Here is a 14,527-nt window from a genome sequence, read left to right as displayed (position 1 = left end):
CAGAATCTCCATTCACTTTAATTGATTGTTTTATTTGAATGGCATACACAATCATTTCACTGCCATTGCATCCCTCGACGCAACTTTTTAAAAATCTTTAAAAGTAGCGGTGTACGCCACAGATCTTCATTATGGCCTTTAGAGATCAACTTAAACAACGCTGTCCTATCAGGCGATGTGTAACAAGTTGTGATGACTGCCATTTTATCAATGGAGCTATAGTACTAAAAAACAGTGGTAAATACAAATGACTGACAGGTTATTAATATATTAATACCAATTGTTAGCTGATTGGCATGTATATGATCAAGACAAGCACTCTAGTATTTTTTTTTTTTTGCATAAAAAATGTCACTTTTCTGACAATTGCCATTATTACCAACTTTAAAAATGGGCAAAGTGGGTTCAAGTTAATAGTTTTTTGACAGCAGGCCACTGCTAATATGCAGGCTATGAGCTTCCAAAGTAAACCTATCATTTGACATATTGGTATCATTTTATTTTATACTTTAATTTTGTACTAACAGTTTTACCCGTTGGTTTGAGTCCAGAGAACTGCCCATGTAAAATTCCCCTGATTCACAGAAGGTCATGCCGATATCACTTGTACTAAGGCTATCTTGTAAGACACAGAGTGTTTAGGGACGTGCTGGGAAAGAAATAAGCTCTCCGCTGTGCCTAAACCAAATATCAACATTTTGCTCAGCTGTGCTTAAACCAGTGAACAGCTTTTTTGGTATAGGGGGCATCAAGTGACACCACTGACATCACCACTGACATCACCACTGACATCACCACTGACATCACCACTGACATCACCAAAAGACTATACATAATTTTCTGTGAATTTCATCCTAGGGAGCTCTCAGGCTGCAGCTGAGCAATTTTATACTTTTTTTGAAGGAACCAACAGAGCATACAGATACATCATTAAAACCATATACAAAAGGTGAAGCATTACATAGAAAAGGCAATTACAGAGCATAGTAATACACTTTACTATTGCTGTTGTATAAAAACATCTAATACTATTGTTGTGCAGTCTGCAAGTAAACGGAACATCCTATTTAAAACGGCTTCCTAAAACATAGGTCAAACTCAATCTGTGTACCATTGGTCACCAGTTTTCAGTAGTTAATAAAAGGAAATAGAAAAAAAGAAGAAGAAAGAAAAAAGATAGAATAGAAAAGAATAAGATAGAGTAAATAGAGGAGAGGGAGAAGGGTGGGGGGGGATTGGTTATCGTGGATATGCCCATATAGCGCTAGGGTCCTAGACTGGAGGATGGAGTAGTCTAATATAGTCTGCTGAACATTTAAAGTCATCCCAGTTAAACCAGGTGCTTACCGGCCTATTAGGAGACTTATCACTTGATGTCATAAGCTTTTCCATAAATTGTATATCGTTAACCCTGGAAATCCACTGTTGTATAGTAGGAGGGGTAGTTTGCTTCCATAGTGGTGGGATACATGCCTTGGCTGCATTTAATAGGTGGCGCAGCAATGAGGTTTTATAGCATTTCCTCGACAATGTCGACTCATGAAGCAAAGCGAGCTCTGGTTTATTAGCAATGGAGATTTCTGTGAGTCTAAAATGATCTCTGCTACTCCAGACCAAAGCGAGGTCAGGGTAGGGCAGCTCCAGAAGATGTGTAACAAGGTACCAGTATGTTGCCCGCATCTCCAGCACTGTGGGTTTGTATGTGGATACATTTTTGTTAAACGGTCTAGGGTCCTATACTCATCATTGTGAGTAATTTGTCTCTTGGTACCGGTTACTAATTGAGGCCTTGTGTCTATAGTGTAGCTTACAGTCCTTTTGTTCATGCGGAAATTGAATAATAAGGTCTCTCTCCCATTTAGTTATGAAAGGAGGGTCGGGATTATCGCGGGGCTCCAACTGTATTTTATGTACATGTGAAAGAACACCCCTCAATGGGTCTCCAGACATACATAAACTCTCCAATGGAGCAAGAGGGCGGCAAAACTTGGTGCTGTTGGAAGCAAGGAAATAAAGTGCTGAAACTGTACTTTTCTCCACACATCCAAACAGGGAAGGGAGAGGTCCATTTGGATTTGTTCAATCTTTTGGAAAGTAAGAAATGGGCCGCCCTATAAGTATTGTTTTCTATCCATACCTTAAAAATCGGCTCTTTCCTACTAGTCTGAAATTTAGTGTGTCCCAGTATAGGGGACAACGGGGAATGGCTCAATCCCTTCAGCGCGAAAATATTTGGTTACTACTGTAAGCGTCTCCCCTATCAAGGGGTGTCGGCGGAGAGCTGCACAGTCTTCTAACGGAGTCCATGCTGCTACACCTAGCAATATAGGGGAAATTGAGTCCTCCAGTCTTACCCACCCTTCAAAGCTACAATGTCTGCACCGATCCACTAATCCAGTTAGATGGACTGCCCTATGGTACAAGATCGGGTCAGGGAAGGCCAATCCTCCCTTGTTCGTTGGCAAACAAAGGAGGAATTTGTTTAAACAGGGAGATAAATCTTAGGAAATCAGATCGGAATTTGTTCAGTATATAGGGGGGAATATGTACCGGCAGAGTTTGAAGTAGATAGAGGAGACGTGGCATAATATTCATTTTAAGAATATTGCAACAGCCAAACCACGAAAAGGCCTGTTGGCTCCAGCGCTGGAGGTCTCTTTGTATTGTATTAAGAAGAGGCAGGAATTTTAGTTCAACCACCCTACTCACATCAGCCGGGATATTGGTACCCAGATACCGAATAAAACCCTTAGCCCATTTAAAAGGGAAAGAGGGGGACAAAATGTTTCTGAGTTCCTTAGGCAGATTCAGAGACACATTTAAATTACTAGTTTTTCAGTTTCTTATATTACTAGACCCAAATTTAATGTTTCTCTCAGTGAGATCAGGTATAATAAATTTAAAAAGTGTGAACAAAATTTAATGATTTGAAATACACCTAAGAAACTCAGCACAAAAGAAACTTAGACTATTGTCTGTAGGGCCTCTGAGAACCTCTCCATGCCAAAAGGGTCTGCTGGTTTTGCACCAGAGGTGTAAACTCCAAAAATTATGGGAAGGGGAAAAGCATTTTTAGAAGGAATGTGTCCTCAGAGGGTTTAAGGGTACCAGAAAACAGTGATCAAGATGTGTATAATAATGTTTTTGAACCTTTATAGCAAATGTAAAATCGATTACCTCAAAATCAATTTAGGTGTTGGTTTAAATTCTAACGTCTCCTTTTTCTTCACCCATTTTCAGAGCTTGGGAGTCGTTCTGTATGTCCTGGTCTGTGGTGCTCTCCCCTTTGATGGAAGTACATTACAAAACCTACGAGCCAGAGTCTTGAGTGGAAAGTTCCGCATCCCCTTTTTCATGTCCACAGGTTTGCATTTTATTATGTTTGTTTTGGTCTCTCCTAAAATGATCAATTCTGCTAAATATATACTGATAGTGTTGGGCTATTTCAAGTTAAGGGCTACATGTAGGGTTTAGGTTTTTCATTCAGTAAGTCATTAAAATACTATAATACCTGGGGTCCCTATGCCTTTTCTGCACATTGTCAAGGATAGGCAGACCTGTCCTTATCCAGAGGCACTGGTACCCTCAGAATCTAATCTCACCAACAGTCCCAACCTTCCCCACCTATTATGGTGCATGCAAGGTGTTCCCAACATATTTAAGGAAAATCCATCTGAAATTCCATCATACAAGTTAGGACACTTTCTAGTAAGGAATACAGCAGTTTTATGTTTTCCTGGGAACTTAAAGAAATAGTTACTAAAAAAAATTGTAATTCTTGCTGTGTAACCCCACACACCTCTTTAGCTCCTCATGTTTTCTGTGTATGCAAGCTGTTTGGTTTCAAAGACATCTCTCCATTTCTGTTACACTTAATCTTGAGCCAAAGGTCAAAAAAAGTGTACTGGCCCTTGTGTTGCATGCATTTTTTGTACAGGTGTTTCCTTGAGTCCCGTGACATACCGTATTTTTCGGACCATAAGACGCACCAGTTTTTTTTAGAGAAGGGAAATGAAGAAAAAAAAGATTCTGAAACAAATAGTGTCCTAAAATATTTTATGTGCATGGGGGGGGGGGAAGTGCGTCTTATGGTCCGAAAAATACGGTACTTCAGGGTATAGTTTTAGCTGCTACAAATCTCTTCTGCTTATGCAGCTACAAATCATGGTGTAAAATGAGCATTAGCATCATTATCTGATTACACGGTTATCTGCTGAAGACGGTGATTCTATAGTCAGCACCAAACATTGTTAAAAGGCAGTCGCTAAGCAACTGAACAACATTATTGCTGGAATTGTTATGACATCCCTTTCACTGTCTGCAATTCATTTTTTTCTTTCATTTAATGTCTTCTTACAGCAAAAGATTGCTTGTGAGGAATTTTGAGCTGCTGTAACCTTGATCACGGAGATAGTGCATAGCTTGTGTGGCCTGTTTTTAAATCTTGGAATGTCTATGCTAATTGAAAAGGCAAATATTCAGAAGGCATTCACTAAGAATTGTGTAAGCATTTTTAGATCCAAGACTCTCAGAGCTTGTTGAATGAATTCTAGCAGGCTGAATACCTACTGAGGTCTTGTAAATTCTTGTGCATTGTACAAAGCCACAGCCAACACCATAGTAAGCAACTGCATTCGGCATCCTTGGACTTGAGCTGAAATGTTATTATACAAAGCTGCTTAATATTTTTAATGCTTAGTAGATGCCTGCTGAAGGTCTTCAATGTCAAGGTGATAGTGTCTGCAGATAGATGCCTTCCAGGGAGTTTTACCCATGAGCCAATATTACTGAACTTTATTCGATATATGTAATATTGGACAAAAGCTGAATGGCTGTCCACATAACATGCGCTACTGTTGGGCACATCTTACACTTTGGTGTGATTTGGTGTGAGGTGCTATTATTTCTGAATAGCTGCCCAACACACTTTTTACATCATACCTCGCCATGCCACTGGCATTTTTTAGGAGAGCGGGCTGCTTTAAAACAATGCATGGCACCACACAGCCCCAGCTTCATGGATCACAGTTCCTGTAGATTTGTCAGCAGAGCAGTTTGTGACTTCATTGTAAGCTGTGCCTTCTAATCAGAGAATGTAATATTTAATTTTATTATTTGCCACAGAATGTGAACACCTTATTCGACACATGTTGGTTTTGGAGCCAACTAAGCGTCTGACAATGGAGCAGATCTGTAAACACAAATGGATGTGTCTTGGCGAGCAGGATCTAGAATTTGAAAGGGTTAGTAGATTCTACAAAGGCCAACCGGCAGACTAACATGTTGTTCTGGCAAATTCTGAGTCAACTTATTGTTCTTATGCATAATTTCCTAGTTAATAGCTGAATGCCAGCATGTGAAGATGGAGAGGCAGAGGGAGCCAATCAACGAGCAAGTTTTAATTACTATGGTGGAAATGGGATTAGACAAGGACCGCACTTTGCAGGTAAATTGTTAGAAATTCTTACATATCTTCCTGTCATCTGCTTTCTTGTTGTGTCTGACATCTCTAATTATTTAGAAATATCTAAAGCCTAAACAATTTTTCTTTTATTGTGGATGGAGTATGAACTGGTTAAATTCTCCTGTTTGTTTTGTTTTCCCACATAAGAGATTTCCCCTCGCTTCCTGTTCTGTAGGAACAAAAGGAAAAAAGGGAGGAAATCTCTGCAAAACTAACGTAAACCCAGTTTAGAGATAACCGTTTAGTGTCCTAAAAGTTTTCCCTTTGGAAACTTATTTTTTTCTTGAGTTGCTTAAACCATTTTTACTTTTTCTCTTCCTCCCATCAGTCTTTGAGAACGGATGCATATGATAACTACAGTGCTATCTACAGTTTGCTATGTGAACGTTTAAAAAGACATAAAACTCTTTGCCTCCCAACTCCACCAAGTGTACCTCGCCCTGTGGCCTATCCTGCTTCACCATTATCAGTAAGTCCCCTGCATGGGTTATCATAATGCCATTTCAGGATCATGAGTGCAATTGTCTGATGTTTATTTCTGTTTTATTAGGGTGATACGGGTGGCAGTGCCGTCAGTATGAATGTGCCCCAAGTCCAACTCATAAACCCCGAGAACCAAATTGTAGAGGTAAGCTGATAAGTAATAGCAAGATTTGGAATGGTAACTTTGGTCTTTTAGGCAAGATCATAACATGTGTTATATATGCATAACAGTAGTACAAATGGAATTTATCTATCTGTGTGTGTAAGCTTTTTAAGTGACAGTTATCAGAAACTCCATTTACCGGAAGGTAAAACACAAAAATGCTTTGTAAACATTATGCAAATACCTTAGTCTTTGTACAGAGTAGAGAGGAGAATTAAACCCTGTAAAGCTACGTACACACGGCAGATTTTTATCGCCCGATAATCGGCATCGGCCAAATATCGGGCGAAAATCTGCCGTGTGTACAGTCGGTGTCGTCCATCGTCCGAACGACCGTCCTGCCGGATCCATGGACGATGGCAGACAACCGATCCTAATAAAATGGAAGGGGGAGAGCGCGCAGCAGGGTGCCGCTCCGTCGCTCTCCCCCTCCCCTCTCCATAGAGCATGAACGGTGCTGTATGTACAGCACCGTTCATGCATCGTGCACTCCCTTGTCGTTGGAAAGGATCGTGAAAGATCCTTTCCAACGACAAAAATTGCAAGTGTGTACGCAGCTTAACACTGTCAGTTTTGTTTCATTTTACAACTCCAATTTAGGAGATTTCCCTTTTTTTTCTGTTGTGTGTGTACAGAAAGTGAATTTATTTTTTCTTGTCAGAAAGATACCTTTCCAATGTGGGGGTGGTCCTTTCTAAGATAGTTGTCATGGTGGCAAATGTTGTCCCCATGGGAAGATTTCCTATCTATTGTTGTTCTGGTGCCACTGGGTGTCACCTGGTATCTGGTGTCACCGGGTGACATTGGTGATTAGACATTTAGGCTTTGTATGTTGTTTTTTTGTCGTTGCAAATAATGGTGAAAGACTGAAAGGTGCATGAATGAGCGCTGTACATAGCGCCGGTCTGCTGTGTCGAGAGGGGAGGGGGGAGATTGAGCGAGCGGCATCCCACTGCTCTCTCTGCCCTTAACTTGCATTACGATCATTCGTGCATCCGCCAGGACGGATCCATTAATGCTAGATGAGCACTGTACACACATCTCGCCCGATACTAGCCCCGGACGAGAAACATCTGATGTGTGTACATAGCCTTAGAGAGTGAACTTCCCTATCAGCGGTCACCGAGAGCAATCAAAAAAATCTGAGGTTCTAAGCCCTCAACACTGCAAGGTCCATCTCTGTAATATAGCTAAAGTAAAAAAATCATATAGGGGCTTCAACTGAAGACTTCTGTGATAGATGATTGCCTTTTATTTCATACTTTCTGGCTTTAATGCTTTCTCACACAGTGGTCGAAAAGTAATTGTGCATTAAGAAAGTGTGTTCAAAGTCAGAACTTTTTTATCAGCACCATTGTTTAGGATCAATGACCCAAAGTACTAAAGCAAGAGGGTCAGCATCCATGTTTCTCCCATGACTACCATGATTTCATCTACGTGGTACAACACAGCTCCGCACTATTCTCCACTGTTTCCTTCACTTTATGATTTGATGTAATGACCCTCCTGCTTTTCTTCTGTTTGGTTGTAGACAAATGGCACAATGAATCTGGACAGCGATGAAGGAGAAGAGCCTTCACCGGAGGCATTGGCTCGATACCTGTCAATGAGGCGACACACAGTTGGAGTGCCAGATACACAGTTAGTGATATTCATGCTTAATATGAGAAAATGGGGTGCCCTTTTGGATTCTAGACCCAGGTTGTATGTGTGGTTTCAGCTTCTATCAAGATAAAGCCCCATTCCATGTCATTTAACTGTCAAAGGACAAAGCTGCTATTTCCCATTGGAGATGCAGGCCGCTCTAACTTAAGAATAAATTGTCACCCCATGTAAAGCCGAAGAACCAAATGACCCACAGTGACGCAGGGATCAATTTGAAGATCAAAACAAACTTGCAGACACCACATAAGATGTTACACATAAACGTTTAGGCCAAAGCCAGGTTAATTTTAATATTTTAGCAGTATGGAAAGGTTAAGAATGTTGTATGGTGATGCAGTATCTGCTCAGCAGCCACTATTTTGATCTAATCTTATACAGTGTCTTTATTGAAAATGAAATATTTTTCAGCAGTGAAGGAGGAGCAGAGGAGCTACAGAAGATCATTCCTGGATTCCCACGGGTCACTCCACAAACGCCATTCCTTCCAGTGACACAGAACGCAAATACTCTTCATCCACTGTTACCAATGCAGAACATGCCACCCAGCGGTCACATTGAATACAAGGTACTTAAATATATTATGAGCAGTTTACACACAGAGTTTGGACAAAGAAAAGTCCATTGATCACACTGTTACTACAGAATTTTCCCCAGAAATGTTATTAAGCTGGGTTGGAAGAAATTGTAGGCGATTGTATTGTATTGTGACCCAACTTTTCAGTAACTACCCAAAAACAGCCAGGTGGTTACTGAAAGGTGCCGGGTGGTGCACCTAGCTAAAAGGGCATGGGGAGAACACTGTACTAGTTGTGGCGTTTCTTTCATTGAATAGTAGAACAGTGAACATGCAAGCCTAAGTGTCCCGTGTATGTAAAAAAAAAAAAAAAAAAAAATAGACGTGTTGGGCTTTTAGTGTGACTTTTATTATTTAAAAGTTTGTCAGTTTTGCTTTAGGTCAAAAATGTAAGTTGGAGTGGCAAATATTTCTTTTCACATGTAATGCAACATGTAAATGTGCTGTTTATGTATTTCTTCATGAAGTATTATATCTTTATTTCTATTTTATTCATAAAATGTTTTACTTTTCCATTATTCTAGCAGTGAGTAAATAGAACAAATGAACCCACTGAAATAGGCAGTTGTGGAAGTCACTTTTTGGTGGCATTGCATTGAATTGAATGGCCGCAAGCCAGCTATTTCACCTGCTGCTTCTGCAGATTCATAGCATTTCTTTATATGTTTCTTTTGCTGTCATGGCTTTTACTTTCCTAGTGATTATATTACATCCAGTTATTCTCTCTGATTAAGTCCTTCTGTTTTTTTTTCCTAAACACATTATCGGAGAATACAGATTGTATATTTTCTTCACAGGAACAGTCCCTGTTGCAGCCTCCAACCCTTCAGCTTCTAAATGGCATGGGGCCTCTTGGGCGTCGAGCATCTGATGGAGGGGCCAACATCCAGTTACATGCGCAACAACTTTTGAAGAGGCCACGTGGACCTTCCCCTCTTGTCACAATGACAACAGTGAGTGCTTAATGATTAATTTCTCTCTGTTAACACACATTTATTATGAGAACAAAATTACATAGATAAAAAAAAATAAATGACTTAAGTGCTAGTCTATCCTAAAAGTTTGAGTGAAAAGTTTGATTGCAACCTACAGTAAACAAACAGATCATATATTTGTTTTTAAGTATATGTGTGGCACATGGTGTCATGATTTCCTGTACATCTTGGAATGTTTTGAAATATAGTAGCTGCATTAGTAGACATCTCTAGAAAAGTAATGTTTATATGAAGGAACCAGCTATACATATTTCTTATCCTTGTGTTTATATAAGCTCACTGGTAATGTAAATAGCATAATGTTGACAGATCTATTACTATTGTGTCTAGAAAAACGCTGCAAATTCTATAGAAAAAAATGTAAAGCTGTAAACATTGCAAATCTCTTGTTTGGCTTGTTAAGGAAAAAAAAAGAAAGTTTGGAATTGCATTTTTTTTCACCTAAATTTTAATATTTTATTTTTTGCGACATAGGCAGTACCTGCTGTTACTCCAGTGGATGAAGAGAGCTCAGATGGAGAGCCTGACCAGGAAGCCGTGCAAAGGTAACCCAAATCTTCATTCTATGTAATATTTTATGTAAACATGATCATTTTCTAATTTACTTAATAACACTATCTGTGTAACTGGCAGTAAAGGTAGATGTGTGAGTAATGAATAATTAAACAGACCAATTTACTTGCATAACTAAATAATTTTAGGCATAATTTTATTTTAAGGTTCTTTTACACATTCTAATATCTGTTTATCCATAATCTGAACCTGACATCCATGTAAGCAAGATCCAGTATTGTGATCTATGTGTAGTACAGTTACCAAGAACCTAGAGATAGAAGATGAACCTTTACTCCAGCAATAGAAAAGTAGCTTGTGTTGTAGTATAGGATAATTTGGCAACTGTTTATATGGAACTTAAAAAAAAGGAAAAATCATTACCAATGTTCCTTTGGCAGCTTACACGTTTAATGGCTCTACTGAACTATATTCAGGCTTCTTTTGTTTAGGGATTTTTAAAACAATGTTATATGGGAATTCCAAAACAGGACAAGCAGAATTAATTTTCTAGTCCACCAATATGCATCTCCACTGTATATTTAGCTATTAAGTGTGAATGTATGTATTTGTTATGCAAATTTTGCATGTTTAAATCTACACAAGAATTAGAGGATAAACAAGATTCACAATGTTAATTTCACAGGTGATTATGTGTAACACAATTTAATAAAACCCCTGGCAAAAATTCTGGAATCATTACTCTTTGAGGATGTTCATTCAGCTGTTTAATTTTGTTGCCCCCCCCCCCCCCCCCATAAAAAAAAAAAATCACAGATATGACACAAAACTATTTTATTTTACAGTTGACCATTCATGCATTGTAAATCATACTTCCAAAAAATAAAATGCCTAGATTGTAAGCGTTTCGGGGCAGGGTCCTCCCCTCCTCCCGTGTCACTATATCTGTCTGTCATTTGAAATGCCTATTTAATGTACAGCGCTGCATAATATGTTGGCTCTATATAAATCCTGTTTAACAATAATAATAAATGCCAATATTTTAACTAATGTCACATTGTATTCAAACCATGTAGGGGAAAATATAATTAAAAAATGAGGGCAATATTATTTAATCACCCCGTAATAAAAGAAACCTAAAGGTAGAACAAGCAAGATGTCAAAGTACCAGGACAGCCGTAAGTCTTTCAAAATAGAAAATGCCCAGATGAAATTAAAAACAAATAGGCAAAATTAGACTCAGAATTTTTGATGGAACTGTAGGAATCAAATGAAGAAAATAGGAATTATGTATAGAAAAGTCAAATGTAAATGTTGGATGTTCATTTATTGATGGCAAAAACCTGAAATGATCAGACTGCTAAGACACAATATTGCAGAAGGTACATCACTTGTCCCTTTCTGCAATAATGACCTTGTCTGGGGATGGAAACCTAAAAATGGAACTTGAAAATAATGGTCCATGACTCCAAGACTCCATCCTACAAAAGCTGATCTTATAACTGCTATACAAAAAAAGCTGCAACCCTATTGATGAATAACGTTATTCATTTGTGAAGTTAATGCCTCCCATGAATTCAACCTGTCAAAAAAGTCATGTGAGGTGCAACAGAGTACTAAGTGAAATGTTTTGTTTTCTATAATGTGTCCCCTACCTACTATAATCAAAACATGTGCCATTGGTTTAAATGATAACATTAATTTTTTTGGAGCTTTGCCAGAATGTTTAGTTGTTAAAATAGTTTAATTAAAAATCTGTGATTTTGCTTTTTTAAATGAAGTAACCTCCTAGAGAAGCAAATCTATATTACTTGCATGAAAGTGTTTCCTAGCATTTCAAAAGAAAAAAAAAACAAGCTTAAAAGAGTAATACGACAAAAAGTGTGTGTGTATATATATATATATGTCTCATAATAAGTGTATTAAAACTAACCAGTAGATGGCACCCTAGTTGCAAAACAAATGTTTGGTGTATTCCCAGAGTCAGAATACCCTGAATAAAAAAAAATCAGTTTGTGTGTCTTATCTGTTAACTTATACTGGAAAATGAACCCTAATATGTTCAAAAATTCTTTTCATATTCCTACAGGGTTAGAAATGTCATCACATTCCATGTCTGACCCTTATTCCCTACCAAACCTTACATTTGGTATGCAAGCAACACAAGAGTGCTAATTCTCTACCAAGCTCCCTCAATGCAGTTTAGATGCTGCCTAGCAATTCTTCTGTTTCATTACAATGTAGTTGACACTCTCAGCTCTCCTGCTTCCTCTCCCACTTGGAATACTACCTGCAGCCATCATTGCCTAATTCCTTGTTCCTATTCATTGCACTGATCTGTGAGTTGAGGAACTCAGGGCATTTAGGGGCTTGCTGAGCACTGAGATGGGAGTAGGTGGATCACCTGCAGAGTGAGACAGGATGTTAAAGCAATCCAGTCTTGTTTGTAAGGTCCAGACTTTGGCATGTTTGCCTGGCATTCCATGGAGAGCCCGGCTGCGAAGGTAATAATTCTTCCAGAAATACTAGTCAATCAGACACTTCTTAAAGTTATAAGTCTGGTGCTTTCATCCAACTGATATAAATACAAAATCATTTAAAAAATATACTTACATATTTAAATGGATATGGTCTGCTTTACTTCATATAGTTCCCAAATCCCAGTTCCTTTCTGGCATGTGTTTTTTGGTGTTTCTTTATTCTAATCACCCTGTAATAATGTTTTATGGCCAACCTAAATTAATACTTTCATACTTACCATTTTTATGTATCTAGTTTTCTATTGTTCCATAGTTTCTTCAAATAAGAACTACTAATATTTGCTTGGAGGATTTGTACGATATAGGGTATTGGGTTGGAAATCCTGGATACTAATGCTCATTCTAATCAGTGATCCAAATGTCAAACTTGTAAACTCCATCTACAACCTGCATGTAATTTCATAGTTCAACACTAGGTGGTATATTTGGATAGTTTTTGTGAACAGGTGATTTTTTTCCCTGTCAAGGTTGTGTATATGGCAATCACAGTTTCTGTATATGGTTTTTGCTTCACATGAGTCGGTGCCTTCCAAAAAGATTTTAGTATACTATCAATAAAACAGATGTGTAATTTCTTTTTTCTAATATGAAAGTTTGACACCGAGAGAAAAAGTAAACTCCATTTGTACATCGAGAAGTATGTTCCTGAAATACTTTTGTTAAAAGTATTGAAAGTGCAGAATGTGCAGTTAATTTTCTTTTTATTGTTAGTGTATGTGTTTATATTTTATTTTCCTTTCTTTAGATATCATGAATAATATTAATCAGGGTATTATTTAAAATGTAACTAACCAATATATTTGTATTCTAGGTATCTTGCTAATCGCACCAAGAGACACACATTGGCCATGACTAGTCCCACAGCTGAGATTCCTCCAGAATTACAACGTCAACTAGGGCAGCAGCAGTCTTTTAGAAACCGAGTCTGGCCCCCTCATCTTATCCCTGACCAGCACCGGTGAGTAATTAGTAACGGCCATGTGAGTCAATGCAAACAGCACAGTATAGCGAAAAAATACTATATGTTTTAGGTGTATGTCTCTCAAAAGTTCATTTATTTATTAATATTATTATTATTATTATTATTATTATTAATAATAATAGTGTTATTAATAGGATTTATATAGCGCCAACATATTACGCAGCGCTGTACATTAAATAGGAATTTAATCCCAAACTGTTTTGGTTAGTGTATGGAATGGTTAATACCCAGCAGGTCTATTTGAGACAATGGTCACTTGGACAGGAAGAGAAATATTTAAATTTCCTCAGCGGGTACATAGTAGTAATATCCCTTTTCTACGATATATTATAAAAAAAAAAAACACACGCACTTTAATGATGGACATCACAATCCTTCAACTTGTACAACAGAGATTTTGAAGCATATTGTACACCACCATGGGTTATTCATAATGTCCGGCCTCATTGTCGCAGCTTGCTAGGAACACAGCCAAATCTAAAGGTCTTCACAGTTAATGCAATCTGTTATTTCATTCCAGTGTTTTTTTTAATCTGTCTTATCTGGGAAATATGTATTGATTAGTGTTATGGTATTTTAATGGTTGGAGAACAAAATGCCCTGTGGTTTTCTAGGAAGCATGTTTTAAGGTGTCCTTACAACCTTTGGACAGTCAATGTATACTGCAATGTGCAAACTTTGTTCAACACCCACTGATTGCCACGCTGGAGCAAATAGAGGAGGGGGTGCTGTGTTTTCTCAGCATAGTCAGCTGAGCTGTGACCTTGTACAAAATCCTGGTTAGCAAGTATTGCATTGCTTTATTTTCCCTTAACCTCTCAGGACATATATATGTAAACAAGAGGATGTGGTTAGACTCAAATTGCACAATTTTGATGAAGCATTTTATTATAAAAAAAAAATCTTTTTTTTTATCTGTAAACCTTGTTTTTTTTGTTTTTTTTTTAATAAGTTTATAAAAATTTTTAAGAAATGGTTTGGACAGGAATTTTTAACACACCAATAAATGGAGTTATACATTTATTAAAAGAAAAAAAATGTACGAAAAAGCTAAATTTTTGGTGGACTAGAGAAGGATCAAAGCCTTTTGTTTTTTAAGTTTTCTTTCAATGTCAGTATTTTTCTTTCCCCTAAAACATTTTTTTTCT

The 14,527-nt window shown here is 37.8% G+C and overlaps 2 protein-coding genes across 3 annotated transcripts in view; both read left to right on the top strand.

Annotated features, from left to right (window-relative positions):
- LOC140340425 (uncharacterized) overlaps positions 1-14,527 on the top strand; it is a 148,599-nt gene that overhangs the window by 48,447 nt on the left and 85,625 nt on the right. The window lies entirely within an intron of this gene.
- The window catches only part of SIK3 (SIK family kinase 3), a 98,750-nt gene that overhangs the window by 65,006 nt on the left and 19,217 nt on the right, over positions 1-14,527 (top strand). Inside the window, exons 6-15 of one of the 2 annotated variants that reach the window (XM_072425618.1) lie at positions 3,241-3,364; positions 5,125-5,243; positions 5,336-5,446; positions 5,793-5,933; positions 6,015-6,092; positions 7,642-7,751; positions 8,187-8,340; positions 9,147-9,302; positions 9,819-9,889; positions 13,209-13,355. In XM_072425618.1, the coding sequence (XP_072281719.1) occupies positions 3,241-3,364; positions 5,125-5,243; positions 5,336-5,446; positions 5,793-5,933; positions 6,015-6,092; positions 7,642-7,751; positions 8,187-8,340; positions 9,147-9,302; positions 9,819-9,889; positions 13,209-13,355 (1,211 nt within the window). Of the gene's footprint in view, positions 1-3,240; positions 3,365-5,124; positions 5,244-5,335; positions 5,447-5,792; positions 5,934-6,014; positions 6,093-7,641; positions 7,752-8,183; positions 8,341-9,146; positions 9,303-9,818; positions 9,890-13,208; positions 13,356-14,527 lie in introns of both variants that reach the window. The other variant, XM_072425617.1, reaches the window with a different exon arrangement.

This window comes from Pyxicephalus adspersus, chromosome 11 (assembly GCF_032062135.1).
Source record: "Pyxicephalus adspersus chromosome 11, UCB_Pads_2.0, whole genome shotgun sequence".
Taxonomy (NCBI): domain Eukaryota; kingdom Metazoa; phylum Chordata; class Amphibia; order Anura; family Pyxicephalidae; genus Pyxicephalus; species Pyxicephalus adspersus.
Note: the sequence above shows the minus strand (reverse complement) of the source record. Positions and strands in the feature narration are given on the sequence as shown.